The 15,903-nt window shown below is 51.8% G+C and overlaps 1 protein-coding gene and 1 long non-coding RNA gene across 2 annotated transcripts; one reads left to right on the top strand and one right to left on the bottom strand.

Annotated features, from left to right (window-relative positions):
- Positions 1 to 220: 220 nt before the first annotated feature.
- Positions 221 to 1,716, bottom strand: LOC109269102 (uncharacterized). Its single transcript, XR_002080946.2, has 2 exons — positions 1,009 to 1,716; positions 221 to 827 (listed from the first exon to the last, which is right to left on the bottom strand). It is a non-coding gene; the product is annotated as an uncharacterized LOC109269102 (long non-coding RNA).
- A 661-nt stretch (positions 1,717 to 2,377) lies between these two features.
- Positions 2,378 to 5,442, top strand: SOX11 (SRY-box transcription factor 11). Its single transcript, XM_019452922.2, has one exon. It carries the CDS (start codon positions 2,486 to 2,488, stop codon positions 3,893 to 3,895), a length of 1,410 nt encoding a protein of 469 aa, XP_019308467.2. The 5' UTR covers positions 2,378 to 2,485; the 3' UTR covers positions 3,896 to 5,442.
- Positions 5,443 to 15,903: the final 10,461 nt, after the last annotated feature.

Below are 15,903 nucleotides of genomic sequence, written 5' to 3'. Positions count from 1 at the left end.
AATGCTAGATGCCCTCATGGTTTGCACGAAAATAATGCAACTGGGCTAAATTTTTTCGAGGCTTCTGGCCGGAGTATGGCTTTATCACGTGTTGGGTGGGTTGGGGGGGGGAGCAGTGAGGATTCACCAGTCCATCCACCCGCCCTCCTGTCGTGTTCCCAGGAGCTGAAATGGCTGGGAAGTGTGCGCGCAGAGACAGGAACACGAGGCAGGGCTTGCCTTGTGAGAGTGAATACGGATTTTCACACACTGCCTTCGGTTTTATACATCTCCAGACTTGAGGTCACCCTGTGTGGATGACTGTAAATTCCTCTGGTTCCGATGGCTCGAGAGCATAGATTGCCCACACGATTGGCTTGAATATCACAAGGATTGGACGCAGTGTTTTTCTTTAGGATGAATAACGTGGGGGAGGGTACTGCAATGGTGGCACGCGCGCGCGCGCGCACACACACACACACACACACACACTCACACACACTCACACACACTCACACAACCGCGCGCGCGATGGTCTGTGAAAAATGTGAAAACATGGTACCATTTTCTGTGACTAAAGACATCAGGAAACTGCAACGTGCAAGCAATGCAGTGTCATTTGCAGGAAAGGAACCCGAAAGGGAGCAGCGGGTTGGGGTCACTGTGCGAGTCCTAAGAGGCTGACTTGTCTCGCGAAATACTCTGGGCAGTATCTTGGGGAATTACTCAAAGTTGCCGGCTCGCCAGCGCTGGAGGGTGTGAAGGCAGCGATGACGACAGGCAATGAATAGGAAGCAGTGGTTTTCTTTCAATCTCCCCGCAGAATATCCACAGATGGGTAACAGCGACTAAATAAAGAAACACAAAGAGAAACGGGTTTCCAAGTAGCACAGCGGGACCGACGGGCCATGGGGCCGCTTTACATAAGCCAGCCTGTTCTCCGGGTACGCTCGCAGTCCTAGGAGCAGTGCGCCCCACCTGGGCACAGACACGGGACGTATTTGGACTCGGAAGTTGGGGTGCACCTACTTTTCTCCTCGGTCCGTGTCGCTACCTAAAACAGCCAAGGCCCCGCAAGGCGTGCTGGCTCCTCGCTAGACGTTCAGGACGAGGCTGCTCCGGAGGGCGCTGGTGACCGAGAGAGGGGGAGGGGACAAAGAGGAAGAGGGGGAACGGGAAGGAGTGGGGAGCGGGGGGAGGGGACAGGGCGGGCTGGAGAGCCCGGGGGGCGGGGCCGTGCCGAAGCTCGCGGGTCCCGGGAACCGGGTTCAGAACCAGCCTCGGGAGTGGCCAGATGGAACGCGAGGACCGGGTCCCCGCCCCAGCCCAACCCCGCAGACCGTTACTCCGGCCTCCGCCTGGGGCGGGACGCACGCGGGCCGGGCGCGGCCAAACGGTCCCGCTGCGTCTCCGGTCGCCGCCGAGGGAGGGAAAACACGGGGAGAAAAGGGACAAAGCACCGCAAATGCAGACGGGGGGAAGGGAGAATGCAGCCTCTCGGGCTTTATATGGATTTCTTTGCCTTAGAAAAACAGGGAGAAAGGGAAAAGGAGAGAGAGAGAGAGAGAGAGAGAGAGAGAGCGAGCGAGCCCACGTGCCCGGGAGGTGTTGTGTTAAAGCGCCACCTGCCGTCGGCCGGGGCGCGGCGGGCTCCCCCGGCGGGCTCGGGCGCGCGCGGCTCCGGGAGGCAGCGGCAGCCACCCGGGGGCGCGCCGGGCGGCACCCGCCCGCTCCGGCTGCGCGCGTGCCCGAGCGTGTGCCCCGGGAGGGCGAGCGGGCCCGGTCGGCTCGGTCGGACCGGCCTCCCGGGGACCCGGCACAAAGGGGCGCCCGGCCCGGCCCGGACTAGTCCGGTTCGCCGCGGTGCAGCGCGCGGCTCCCGCGCATCCCGGGAAGCGGCGCATCTGTGCACACACGCGGGTTTTTTTTTTTTTTTTTAAATAACATTTCCAGACGTGCCTCCCCCCTCCTCCCGCTCCCCCACCCCCCATCTTTGCAAAGCAGCCCCGAGGGCGGACGGTGGGGGGGGGGGGAGGGGGGCGGAGGGGGCGTGGCCGAGGAGTTAATAAAGGGAGAGGGGCGGAGCCGGGCAGCAGCCATTGGCTGGCCCGCAGAGTGATGTCACCCATATGACGCCCTGATAACTAGTTGGGAGAGAGCCCTCAACTTTTTGCAGAAGGAGCGCGCGCGCCTGGGAGTGCTCGGGGTCCGGCGCTTGCGGCGGGAGCCACGAGCCGGAGAGAGGGGGTCCCGGGCTGCCTCGACCGCCGCCGCCTCTCCCGTCGCGGCCGCAGCTTCCCGCGCTCGGGCGGCCGTCGCCGCCGCAGCCGCCGCAGCCGCTGTGTGCAGCCTGGAAGGGGGGGCGGGGGGGAGGGGGGGAGCCGCGGACGCGGGGGTACCGAGGACTTTGCAACTTGCCCGGGAAGGTGGAGGGGCGAGAGGGGGAGGGGGACCTCCGCACGAGACCGAGCGGCCCGGGTTGGAGCGCCCAGCCCCGCGGCGGATCATGGTGCAGCAGGCGGAGAGCTTGGAAGCGGAGAGCAACCTGCCCCGGGAGGCGCTGGACACGGAGGAGGGCGAATTCATGGCTTGCAGCCCGGTGGCCCTGGACGAGAGCGACCCGGACTGGTGCAAGACGGCGTCGGGCCACATCAAGCGGCCGATGAACGCGTTCATGGTGTGGTCCAAGATCGAGCGCAGGAAGATCATGGAGCAGTCCCCGGACATGCACAACGCCGAGATCTCCAAGCGGCTGGGCAAGCGGTGGAAAATGCTGAAGGACAGCGAGAAGATCCCGTTCATCCGGGAGGCGGAGCGGCTGCGGCTCAAGCACATGGCCGACTACCCCGACTACAAGTACCGGCCCCGGAAAAAGCCCAAAATGGACCCCTCGGCCAAGCCCAGCGCCAGCCAGAGCCCCGAGAAGAGCGGCGGCGGCGGCGGCGGCGGCGGCGGCGGGGGCGCGGGCGGCGGCGGCGGCGGCGGCGGCGGCGGCGGGGGCGCGGGCGGCGGCGCGGGCGGCGCCAAGACCTCCAAGGGCTCCAGCAAGAAATGCGGCAAGCTCAAGGCCCCCGCGGCCCCCGCGGCCGGCGGCGCCAAGGCCGGGGCGGCCAAGGCGGCGCAGCCCGGGGACCTGGGCGGCGCGGGCGACGACTACGTGCTCGGCAGCCTGCGCGTGAGCGGCGCGGGCGCGGGCGGCGGCGGCGGCGGCGGGGGCGCGGGCAAGACCGTCAAGTGTGTGTTCCTGGACGAGGACGACGAGGACGACGAGGACGACGACGAGCTGCAGCTGCGGATCAAGCAGGAGGCGGACGAGGACGACGACGAGCCGCCGCACCAGCAGCTCCTGCAGCCGCCGGGCCAGCAGCCGCCGCAGCTGCTGAGACGCTACAACGTCGCCAAAGTGCCCGCCAGCCCCACGCTGAGCAGCTCGGCCGAGTCCCCCGAGGGCGCGAGCCTGTACGACGAGGTGCGGGCCGGCGCGGCCTCGGGCGCGGGGGGCGGCAGCCGCCTCTACTACAGTTTCAAGAACATCACCAAGCAGCACCCGCCGCCGCTCGCGCAGCCCGCGCTGTCGCCCGCGTCCTCGCGCTCCGTCTCCACGTCCTCGTCCTCCTCGTCCAGCAGCGGCGGCAGCGGCAGCGGCAGCGGCGGCGAGGACGCCGACGACCTGATGTTCGACCTGAGCTTGAATTTCTCCCAGAGCGCGCACAGCGCCAGCGAGCAGCAGCTGGGGGGCGGCGCGGCGGCCGGGAACCTGTCCCTGTCTCTGGTGGATAAGGATTTGGATTCGTTCAGCGAGGGCAGCCTGGGCTCCCACTTCGAGTTCCCCGACTACTGCACGCCCGAGCTGAGCGAGATGATCGCGGGGGACTGGCTGGAGGCGAACTTCTCCGACCTGGTGTTCACGTATTGAGAGGGGCGCCCCGCTTCTCGCTCTTTCTCTCCGCGGGTGCTGAGCAGGGTTCCTCGGGAGGAAGTCGTGGTGGTCGTGGCGGTGATGATGATGATGATGATGATGATGATGATGATGGTGGTGTCGATGGTGTCGGTGGTGGCGGTAGGGTGGAGGGGAGACATGAGATGCTGATCTCGATATGATGTCGTGACACAAAGAAATTGGAAAAGATGATGAAAATTTTGGTGGAGTTAAAGTGAAATGAGTAGTTTTTAAACCGTTTTTCCTGTCCCTTTTTTTTTGTTTGTTTTTTGGGGGGGGGGTTGTTTGTTTGTTTTTGTTTTTGCTCCCCTCCCTTCCTTTATCGTGTCTCAAGGTAGTTGCATACCTAGTCTGGAGTTGTGATTTCCACCCCCACCCCCAAATGTGGTTTTGTAATTACTATTTCTTTTTCTTGAAATTCGTGATTGCAACAAAGGCGGAGGGGACAGGGCGGGGGAGGGGAGGGAGGACCCGCTCCGGAAGGCGCTGTTTGAAGCTTGTCGGTCTTTGAAGTCTGGAAGACGTCTGCAGAGGACTTTTCGGCAGCACAACCGTTACGCTAGGGAGTTGGTTGGAGATTTTTTTTTTTCGTAAGAGATCTTAAAGAACTGATGATTTTTTTTTAAAAAAAGAGAAACACAAAAACAAAAAAGGGACCATTGCAACTTTTTTATTTTATTTTATTTTTTTGGAGGGAGAAAACTGATGTCTTCTATGCATCCGATTCTTAACAAAACTGCAGGGAGCTTGAAAAAATGCAGACTGTACAAACGCTTACAAAAAAAAAAAAAAAAACTGTGAACTGACTTAAGATCAGAGTTTACTTTTCAGATCAAATTGTTTATGGTTTTACAAATGTGATTTCTACTTGCCAACTTTTTTTTTGTAACTTGTTCCCTTATACCTCCTTGATTGAATACCAGACAGCCTAGACCTCAGTACAAAAGGTATTGAAACATTTTTGATACATAACAGACCTCAGTCTTTTTTAAAAATTAATATATTTTCAGGCGTATTTTTGTACAGTGAAAAGGGAACATTCTTGCTGTGTTTTTTCAGTAAGACTTTCAGGCACTTCTTCCCTTTTGATTTCTTTTTTTCCTCTGTTTTTTAGCATGCAAGTATGTTGGTACGTTATGTCCTGGTTTTAAAAGGATTAAAATTTTAAAATAATCCTTGCATCTAAAGGCCTTGTGGTTTTAAAAAAAAAAAAAGCAAACTTTTTTTTGTACAGCTATAGTAGAGATTTGTTCAATATTTGTAGGTAAAGATTTATTGAAAATGGTGATATAGACCTCAGAGCTGTTATCTTAGTCTAAAGATTGTATATGTACTGTACTATAGTAGGACTTTATGTATCTCATACGCTGTGATATGTGGATGGGGCCCCAGATGGAAGGTTTGAAACTGGATTCTCGATTTTTAGCAAAAAAAGAAAAAAAAGGCACATAGTTTAAAAAGTTTCTCATTTTGTGCAATATAATCTAAATAAAGTACAGACCATCTGCATATTTTGTAGCAAATGGTGGCAAAGCAGACTCAATGCACTGTCGACATCGTTCCCTGTTTTTGTTTTTTTTGTTTTTTTTTTTTTGTTTTTTTTTTTTTTTGTGCTGGAAGTCTGTATCTTGACAATTTTAATAAATCAGCTGGAACTGATAGAAACGCGCATCTCCAATAGTCTCTATAGAAGTCCAACTGGAGGTCCATGTCGTCGCAGCGCATTCAGTGACGAGGCTGTTGTGCGGCGGCTGGGAGTGGGGTTAGGCTGGAAAGGGCTCACTCCGCAGGCCGGTTTCTTTTTCCTCTGCCTTCGGTGGCTGGTGATTGAAATCCAGGGAGGAGGATTCTTTCCCTCTGCCTTCCCTTCCCGCCCCCCGCCCCGTCCGTTTCCTTTCTCACCTCCGCCTCCACTCCCACTCTCCCCCCCCCCCAACCCCCAGCCCGGCCGGGGCGGGGCGGGGCGGGCTGGGCGAGGACCCGGGGCCCGCGCGCGCCGTCGGTGTCCTGCGCTCGCTGGGGGTGCGCGTTCTCTGCGCCCGGGCTGCGTCCCGGCTGCGCGTCGCGGTGACCGCCGCCCTCGGGGCGCTCTGCTCCCCGCCGATCTCCTTTGGAGGGTGGGGACGGCCGTTTCCAGTTTTGAATTTTTCTTTCTCTCTCTCTCTCTTTTTTTTTTCCTCCTCCCCTAACGCTGCATCTCCGCCTGTGCGCAGAGGTAGATGCTGTGGGGAGCGAGGCCGCCGTTCCCGAACCCGAGCGGCGCCCGGGGCCGGAAGGGCTTGTCGGTGTCGGTCTCTTCCCGGCCGCTCCGCGCGGGCGGGAGCGCGGCGGGGCGGCGGGGGGGGGGGGGGGGGGGGGGACCCTGGCACGGCCACCGCCACCCGAGCCGCGGCCACCGGGGTGTCGGCGGGGGCACCGAGGGCGCAGCCCGCGGGGATCGGGCCCCGGAGACGCGCGGGGACGCCGGTGCCCCGAGGCCCGCGGGGCGGGGTGGGGGGGTGGGGGAGCGAACCGGGGAGGAGGCGCCGCCGCACCCGCGTACCCGCGCCCTCGCGCGCGCGCGCGCGCGCGCCGGCTCCCGGGCCGCCCCGGAACTTGCCTCCGGGAAGGCGCCCCGGCTTCGGGGTTGTTCTCCTTCCCCCGCTGCCTCCTGGGGCTCCGCGCCCTGCTCGCCGCGGGCCCTTCGCGCGGCCCTCCCCTCCTCCCCCCTCCCCCCTCCCTCCCCCCTTCTCTGGGCTCCGCTTCGCCCGGGCCCGCCCCCCCCCCCCTCCCGTGCCTTCCGCCCCTCTTTTCCCGGGGGGCCGCGCCGGGGGAGGGGCAGGGGGAGGCCGCGCGGGGCCGGGGGGCCGGGGGGAAGCCGGCCAGCCCCACCCCCGCGCCCGGGCGCCCGCCGCGGGGGCGGTTTCGGCGGCTAATTGAAACTCAGCGCAGAATCACCACTACTCCTTTCTAACCTACTGACACGGTTTACCAGGGTTCGGCCTCCATTTTTACCCAGATTTGGCGAGACCGAACGGGGCGTCGCACGCTGCCGGGGACGCTAGGCCGAGGGGCCCCGCACCCTCCCTGCCTCCCCTCCCCCACTTCCGGGGGGGCCTGTGCCCCCCCCCCCAGCCCCAAGGCGCGGCCTCCCCCCGATCCCCACCCCTGGGACGCGAAGCCCGCGAGCTTTGGCTGCAGAGGGACGGAGTTGTGTGGTTCCCCCTCTCGATGAACCACCGGATTCGGGTAGGACACTGGGGACGCGAGAGGGCTAGGGGTTCGCAGGGTTCTCCGTACAGAACTGGATTTCTGGAGTTGGCTACCTTTTTTTTTTTTTCTTGAACCTTTCAAAATGATAGACCGAGGCAGTCGCGGGCCGGACGTTGACTCTCGCCACGAATCCTCGAACCAGCGGTTTACAAGTGACAATTCTGTGCTGGTGGTTTTACGTGGCGGCCCCCGCCGCAGCTGCGAGACTTGTGGAAAACGCAAACCCATTTCTAAGACGGAGTCTATGTATTTTGAAAACCTGAAAACTTTGCGTGTGTTTTACGTTTTGATCCTGGATGAATCCTGGACTTTTTTTTTTTTTTTTGGTGGTGAGGTAGAAACTCTAAGCTAAGGAAATTAGTAACATCATTGGCCTCAGAATGGCAACAAATAGTCTTCATAGAATAAAAAAGAAAAAAAGAAGCTTATGTGGCGAAGTTCTTGATAGGAAAAGGGAAAAAAAAAATAGATGGTCAGCGATCTAAATTGAAAACCTGTTAGAGCTCAGGACAGGCGCTTGAATGCGCTTTTAACAATATTTAAGGCTGTTTTGCTGAATGCATTGTGAAGATCCTTCTTGATGAATCCTTTCTTGAATGTCGAAAACATAATATAATACACAGGTATTCTTGCCACTGGATAGTCTTCAATAAAACTTTAATTGCATTTTTTTTTTTTTTTTTTTTTTTGGTCTCTTAAGTAAGTCTTATTTTTAACTAAGCATTGACAGAATGTCTTAAAATGGTAACATGGGGGTGGGGGGTGGGCGCTACAATCTGCAGCCTAGCCAGTGGTATTCTCCTGTTTATAACTAGTTCACAGACTTTGATGATGGCTTTTCGGTAAGATTTCCAACTTGAAGACCTTAAACCAGCATTCTCTTATTAATTCTTTAAACTGTGGAAATAATCTTCCAGTTCTTACACTCTGATATGCATCCCTTTTATTAAAATAATAATAATAATAATGCTAATAAAAGGCAGTGTATTTAAACTGTGCTTTGCAAATATTACGTATGTTATGAATGACTACAGTCACAGGGCAAATTATTTGTAGAATGATTATCCTTTAGCGAGAAAAAGATCATGACCACCCTTTTGGGCAGAGATGTTTCTTTTTAATGTTAATTAAGGGGAAGTGACTTAAATATGCATGCGTATAGCAGTCAGGAGGATTTACTTGTTTTTATGTTGTTTTATTTTTATTTTTTGAAAAAGAGAAGGACTCAAAAGGCAAAGGTTGTCTTTCTCTTCTCTGGGAGTTGAAACCGTCATCCTGCGATACTGGTCCACTGAAAGAAATTCACATTTCCTGTTCACTTCAGAACTTAAGTGACTTTTGCCTAAGGAATCTGAGAAATAAAGCAAATAAGTTGCTCTATTTTAAGGTAGTCATTCAATATAAATATATTATATCGATCTTAACTTTTTTATTCTCTGGATGATTAATAATATGTATATTCTTACTTTTTCTTCTAATGGGCATATGTAACCTTGTGGACACTTTGGAGAGAGGTTTTCTTGCACTCTCCCATTTATAGAATCTTTATACTCTTTTACTGCGTGGTCCCCTGCTTTTAACAGATTTCTGAGGCAAATATATTTGTGCTTTTTTTTTTTTATGTAGGATGACCAGCAGAACGTAGTTTACTGAGTTGTCAATTTTATCAGTAGATAAGAAGCTTTCTTTCTTACAGTTTCAGGGAAGATTTTTTCAGGATATTTCTCAGTTCTTCTAAGGGCCAAATTTTATAAAATTTCCATTAGGAATGTCAGTTCCAAATACCCTTTGTATAGCCTGGGCCTGTGGGGGTTCCAAGTCTGAGCCTTACGGAACCCAACACAGGAATTCCTGAGTTCCCAAAGTAACTGTCTCCATGCGATGACTCTTGTCCATGCTCCTCAGAGATTGGGCTTATTTTCATGACCACTCCTTTCTCACCGTTCATTGACGCCATTTTTTCTGCCATATCCCCTTTCAGTTGATGATCTGGCAAATTCTGCTCTTTGACAACAACAGTTGCCTTTGGTTCGGTTTGGGGTTTTTTCGTTTTGGTTTGTTTTGTTTTCGTTTTTGTTTTTGTTTTGGTCCCTTCTGCGGAGCCCACGTTTTCGGTCACAATGAAGATGAAACAAAATGTATTAAACTCAGCTCTTTACCACTTTACTTTGCTTTTTCCATTGAGGTTATTATTATTTTTTTTTTTTTAACACTACCTAGATCCATTAGCTGGCTAATTAGTTTTATCTATTCCATGTGGATGCAGTGAGTTTATAAGAGAATTTCACAAACAAGTAGTTTTTTAGTGAACTTAAACAGAATTTTAAAGGAGACCTATTTTTATACTCAATAAAAGCACAAACGTGCAGAAAGTATAAAATGGCTTACAAAGGGAAACATAAGTTCATAATGTTCCATGTATAAAAGTAATAATTTTATTGGGTAGAGATACTCTTAAAAGATTCAATACCTCTGCCAGTGCACAGATAGGACTGTTTTGAATGACTTGGGAACTTCTGTTGCCTGTGGTCGCAAACAGATAACCTCTCCGTAGAGGAAACAAACCACGGAAAGCAATATGCCGGAGGTGAGACGTGGTTTTTCACATGAGCAGTTGAGGAATTGAAACAACCTGGATGTGCGTACGTGGAGGCTTCCTTACATCCTTTGATCAAACTTCTTTTATGTGGTCACGTAGACTTGGGTTTTCTCTGCTGTGAAAGTGACAGATAAAGCAATATGACAAAAAGTTTGAAACCGCGTAGCAAATACTTACTCTAGGGTCCCTGCAGTGACTTTGACGTTTATGTTATTCTATTAGACCTCGTACATTCCCTCCTCAAAGGAAGAGCAACTGGAAATTCTAATGGGGGTACCGTGGAAAGAATTTTGAGCGAATCGATATGGACACAGGGCCCTCTAACACATTTTCCTTCATCCAGCTTACGTTCGAGAACACAGTGCCCCATCCCTTGAATCACGTAGGGAGAAGCGTTCTATCCCATTACCGTTAATTTCCCCATCTCGTCTACTTTTTACCCTTGTACATACGTCGTGGGTTTAAGAGTCTTTTGCATTTGTCTGTGACACCTTTTATTTGAATGGACTGTTTCAAAACGGAGGCCTGCCTTTCCGGTCTGGGGCTCCTGGTGGTCACGGCCTCCCACGATGCCCCGTGGCGGCCACCAGGGCAGAGCCACCTGGTAAGCGAGAGCAGTTTTCAGCATGACACTGTCACCGAGTCTGTACTTTCCAAGGCCACGTGGAACTTAACCTTCATAGCCACTGCAGGTTTGGGAGCAGAAAAGCTGAAAACCCTTTTGTTTAGAAGTCTGAGTGGTTTGTGGGGGGGGACCTTTTTTAGCGTTTGCATGCCAGCGCTCGCCCTGACGCTGTGAAACAGAGAGAGGGTGAAGCTCCCGGAGGCGGTGCGCTGGAGGATGAAGTGTTTGATAGCACTAGGGGGAAAGAAAATGCATGGTCAAGTTTCGTCTTCTAGTAGAGACTATCTAGCATGCAGAGTTTAGTGTGTTGAACCAGTGTATGGCATTGCTGTATCAAAGTTGTAAAATTAAGCATTATTTATTGAAAACTATGTATTTTTTTGTAAAAACCTGATCACATAGAGAATATCAGTGGCTTGTGCTTGTGCCCCAGTGGAACCGGCTTCGTGACCCAACCTCCTTGGTATGCAGTGTCATTGCTCAGGGTTGAAAATAGTACACCCCAATGTCTCTTTGCAAGAGTTTTTCACAGAGGAATACATTTGTTCAAAAGACTCTAATAAAATTGTGTGATCGATCTGCACTTGTGGTTTTCATGTGACTTTTTTGTTTTTTCGGGGTTTTTTTTTGTTTGTTTGTTTTGTTTGTCCCTTCCCCTTCCGGCTTTGCCTCGGTAACCGCTTGGTTAATTCCTAAAGAGTTGTCCCCCTAACTGATCGTCCCGGACAGGCTGGAAACGTCCTGGATGTCCTGGACAGGAATAGGCCCCACAGGAAGGTTCTGGGCAGCGTGGAGAGCTGCTGAAAATGGGAATAAGCATGATAATAAGGCCTCGAGGCTTTTAACTGGCCAATGGAGGGAATAAAAGCATAAACAAAGTACAGAAAGGCAGATGAACGGCTCGGTCAGAAATGCTTGAGGTCGAAAATGAAGGGAAATTACCAGGGGCAGCTGCTGCTGTTGAAGGGATTAGCAGCCAACTCCATTTCTCTGTGTCTTTTTTTTTTTTTTTTTCTAGCAACAATTTACAGCCTAAATGTATTTTTGACATAGAAACCATCCTGTATTGAGATTCTTGATATAAATGCTTTTATGGATGCCTGTAAGTGACCCTTGGAATTATTACCAGATTTTTTTTAAAGATGCGGTTTACATGGTGAGTGTTTACCGTACATTAAATTCGGTTTCGTAGAAACAAACACTTGTATTGTAACAGATTTCCAAGTGCACAATGAACACGGCTACCCTTAAGCTTTTAGTGACACCAAGTTTCACGGCCAAGCGTAGAGCAAATTTCAGAACCATCTCTGGCAACACTGATCATTGCTCGACCAATGTTTTCACTTTATTCCTGAATATTTTAAGATGTCTTTCACCTCGGTAGGGTTTTATTTTTATTTGATTTTGAAGGAAACAAAGAATACATCCAGTGTAAGTTTTATCTCGTAAAAAAGTTCCTTGCAGTTAGCAGTGAGGGATCCTGGATGTGTTTCAAATTCTTCTTTGGGGCTCCTGGTGCTGTGTAGTGTGCTGCGTGCCTTTCAATGCTGTGGATTTTTTAAAAATAGGAATTATTTTTTAATGCCATAGTTAAATTTATCGAAGGGACTTCAGCTAAAATGTCACTGGTAGGAAAAGATATAAAGTGTGAAAACGTTGACATTACTGTCCTCCCAGTAGATGTAGGAATGGAAGAGGGAGGTGATGTACCCTCAGTCTAGGGATTGCTTATCTATAAGGTGCCAGAAAAAATGGTATGGCCTGGACAGAAAGCCTTGACCCAAATGCAGATGACCGTCTTGTTGGACGATACGTTGGTTCTACCTGAAAGTAAACACTTGAATGACACGTGTAGCTTGGTGCGTTTCAATAACGACATCCTCATTTGGACATTGGCCAAAGCGTATAGGACTTTGCATGTTGATGTTTTGAGCACAGTGGGAGTGGAGAGAGGCCTCAGCAGATGACTCACTTTCACTTTACATCTTGTCATCCCATAAGACTGAATCACAGGGCTACAGATGTTGTCATCCATGATCAGTATGAAAACTGGACCCAGTCACGATGGGCCGCACGCCAATAGATCTGGAAAAGTTAAGGGAGATGCGGATCGCCCTTCGGATTTCACTTTCCGTGAAGTCGTCACCAGGGCACATCAGCTGAGCTCATGTGCCGTAGATGCCCATCATTCACTGTCCTTCACGTCCCACACTCCCCTTTCTTGCCGGACTTAGTGACCACCTTCCACCCGCCGCCCCAACCGGGGCTAATACGGTCGGGTGACCACCAACTCGATGACAGCACCCGGAACTCATCTGATCCCTCTCAAGAGTTCCAATGAACTAATAATCAGACTGTTTCCCAGACTTGGGTCGAAAACAGAGACTGGCCTAGTTCTCTGCAGGATTTGTATTGAGAGGTCATGAGGAGACTCTTAGGGGTAGAGTAGCCATGACAAGCCAAAATGAGGCTGAAACCAAAAGGAAAAACCTGGAAGACAGAGACGAGGAGGCAGAAGCCGTGAGGGAAAATCACATGTCTTCTGAAAGAAGTGCCGTGTGTCTGGGGAAGGGGACAGGGTTCTGATGGCTTTCTGGCCCCAGTTCAGCGGGTTTATGCAGTTCATCAGTGGCTGCTGACAACCTACCCAAGAGTCACTTGGCCATGTTTCCCAACTAACAAAAACTTAACTTGGGCTTGAATGGCAATACGACCCGGCCAAGGAAAAGACCTTCTCTTGCCTCCCTTGCAGAGACAGGTGGCCTGTGACGTGGCTGTGATGGAGGAATGGTAGTGCAAGTTGTTCAGTGAGGCCTCCAGGAAAACACCTCCGCAGGAAAGCCTACCTACCGTGTGGGCACTTTTCTGCCATTATTCTTCCATCTGGCGTATCGTGACTGCTGGAGCTCCAGGTGTGAGCACGAAGCAGGGGGAGAAGGGATCCCTGAACCCTTGACCAGCCTCCAAACCATCGCCCACGCTGCCTGTGTGTGAGTCCCGTTTGCTCAGATGTTCTCGTCAATGTGGCCAAGCCCAAACGGTAACCCACTCCTATTTCCTTGGGATTATTTGCATGGGTCCGCGTTTCTTTTAACCCAATGAGTAAAAGTAAATACAGTCTAAGTAGCCAACGCATTGGGAGGATGGGCTAAATGTTGGGAAATAGATAGAATTTAGTCAGACTCGCAGCAGTGGAAAGTTGAAACAAAAAAATGGTCGAGAGAAAGAAATAGCGAGAGTTGTCACCAACAGGATATTGGGTTTCACCGCTGAAGTCCTAGGACGATTTTTAGGAAATCTTTACATTAAAGGCTCGAGATGAAGATTCAGGATGACACAATACCCTTCCCTCGTCTTCACGCCTCGAGTGTGTCCCGACTCGTCTGCTGAGATCCGGCTCTCCCATGTGCCTTGGTCCTCCGCACGTCCTGTCTCACCGCCAGATGAGGCCACATGATGTTTGACCGAATGCATGGCGTCTTAAAAGGAAGAGGTCCTCAAATACTACGGACTCCTCTATTTGTCCTATTTTGTTAATATGTTGCCTTTCTAACTCGTAGAATGTCACCAGCAACACGCTTAGGGGGGTGAGCACAGAGGAAACTCACAGAGCTACAGCAACAGAGAAAAAGAAGGGAAAGAAAGTAGCAGATTAACAGGGAACCTGTAAAAAGTGAACAAACAGCTCAAAAAACACATCGTTTTGTGTAACGACAGACAGCGTGATTCCAGCGGTCCTGAGCGTCTTAGTGTATTATGTATCGCATTACCAAAATCAGTGTTTCTTATTTTTTTTTAAGTTTCTTTATTTTGAGAAAGAGACAGCATGAGTGGGGAAGGGGTAGAGAGAAAGAGAGAGAGGGAGAATCCCAAGCAGGCACCCCGCTGTCACCACAGAGCCCAAAACGGGGTTCCGACTCACACACCGTGAGATCATGACCTGAGCCGAAATCAAGGGTGGGACACTTAACCGACTGAGCCACCCAGCGCCCCCAAAACCAGTGTTTATAATAGTGATGCTAAGTCATCAGGAAAAGCTTCAATCATGTTAACTTTGGACTATTGAACAAAGCAGGAAGGTAAGAAACTTCAAATATTTCTACTCAACATAATTTTATTTATTGAAAAAAAACATTTTTCATGTTTCTTTTTGAGAGAGAGTGGCAGAGAGCAAGCAGGGGAGGGGCAGAGAGAGAGGGAGACACAGAATCCGAAGCAGCTCCAGGCTCTGAGCTGTCAGCACAGAGCCCAACGCGGGGCTTGAACTCATGAACCCCGAGATTATGACCTGAGCCGAAGTCGGACACTTAACCAACTGAGCCTCTCAGGCCTCTGTAAATCTGATTTTTCTCTTGGTTGACGTTACATTAATGGGAATGGAGAAGGAAGGGAGGGGGCTATTTGAGAGAGATCCAGACAACTCTTTTTTGTGACATTTGATAGGTTAGTCATCAGAAAAAAGCATCTGTAGAGAAATGTCCTTGGAGTAGAGTCACCTGGGGCGCCCCCATTAATACCTGTGGGGCTGGCCCTGGTTCTCTGCCCCCTTCTCCTTCCATCTGTTCCCTGGACGCTGCCTTCCCTGTCCCCCCTTCCCTGGAAGTGGAAGGGGCCAGCATGACCTGGGGAGCCCAGGCTCTGCAGCGTGAACCCCCTGGCTTCCAGGCCTGGGTCTGCCAGTCTCTGCCACGTGTCCCTGGAGAAGTTCCTTAACCGCACTGTGCCTCCTTGTCCACTGGATGTTACACGAGAGCCCAAGCATAAGCTGTTGCGGGAGTAAATGAGACCCTCGGGTCACAGTAAGTAAAAAATACTGCCTTGGGGCTTGTCATCGTGTAAGAACAGGGACCCTTCTGCCTTGTTGGGCCCGGCATCCCTGGAACCGGGCACAGAAGCCGGGGGTAGCTTCCTAAAATGTGCATTGAATGATTGACCAAAAGTGAGATAATGGACTGGAAAGCTCTTGTTCCAGGGCTCTGGGGAAGCATCTTGATGGAGACACTGAGTGGCCAACCTTTTGGGAGTAAAGAAAAGTCCCCCCAGTGGTGGCCACTCAGGATTTCAGATCAGAAAGCTGTTCGGTTCTTGCAAAGGAACTGTGAGCAGAAAACAGACTGGCCTCGGTGACTTTCTCTCCAGTATTCTCCTCCCCTCGGGAGAGGAAGGGGGAGGATAGCACTTTGCTGATGTGACAGGAGAGGCTTTCTGAGCGGATTTCAACCACGGGGTCCTGCAGCGACCCACTTGAAGGGTGTCATCCACATGGATGATAGATGGGATGATACGATGTCTTAAAGACATCGTAGGGAAACAATTTAAGTAGTGAGACAAAACCCCACGGTCACTGCAGTAGGTCATAATTACCCCCACATCAGGATGGTCACTTTGACTTGCTCTATGCCTACAACAAGCTGTGGTTTCAGTCCGTTCTCTGCTCCTCAAGGAGCACGTAGGAAGGCACAGAGTAAGAGTTAGAAATGATCTTTCGGGGGCGTCCGAGTGGCTCGG

Source organism: Panthera pardus, unplaced genomic scaffold (genome assembly GCF_024362965.1).
Source record: "Panthera pardus isolate Hobbes unplaced genomic scaffold, ASM2436296v1 HiC_scaffold_26, whole genome shotgun sequence".
Lineage (NCBI taxonomy): Eukaryota > Metazoa > Chordata > Mammalia > Carnivora > Felidae > Panthera > Panthera pardus.
This window is presented reverse-complemented; position numbering and strand designations above follow the sequence as displayed.

Bases quoted from the DNA above. Each gene is read 5' to 3' on its own strand.
- SOX11 (XM_019452922.2), top strand. From the start codon at position 2,486: ATGGTGCAGCAGGCGGAGAGCTTGGAAGCGGAGAGCAACCTGCCCCGG.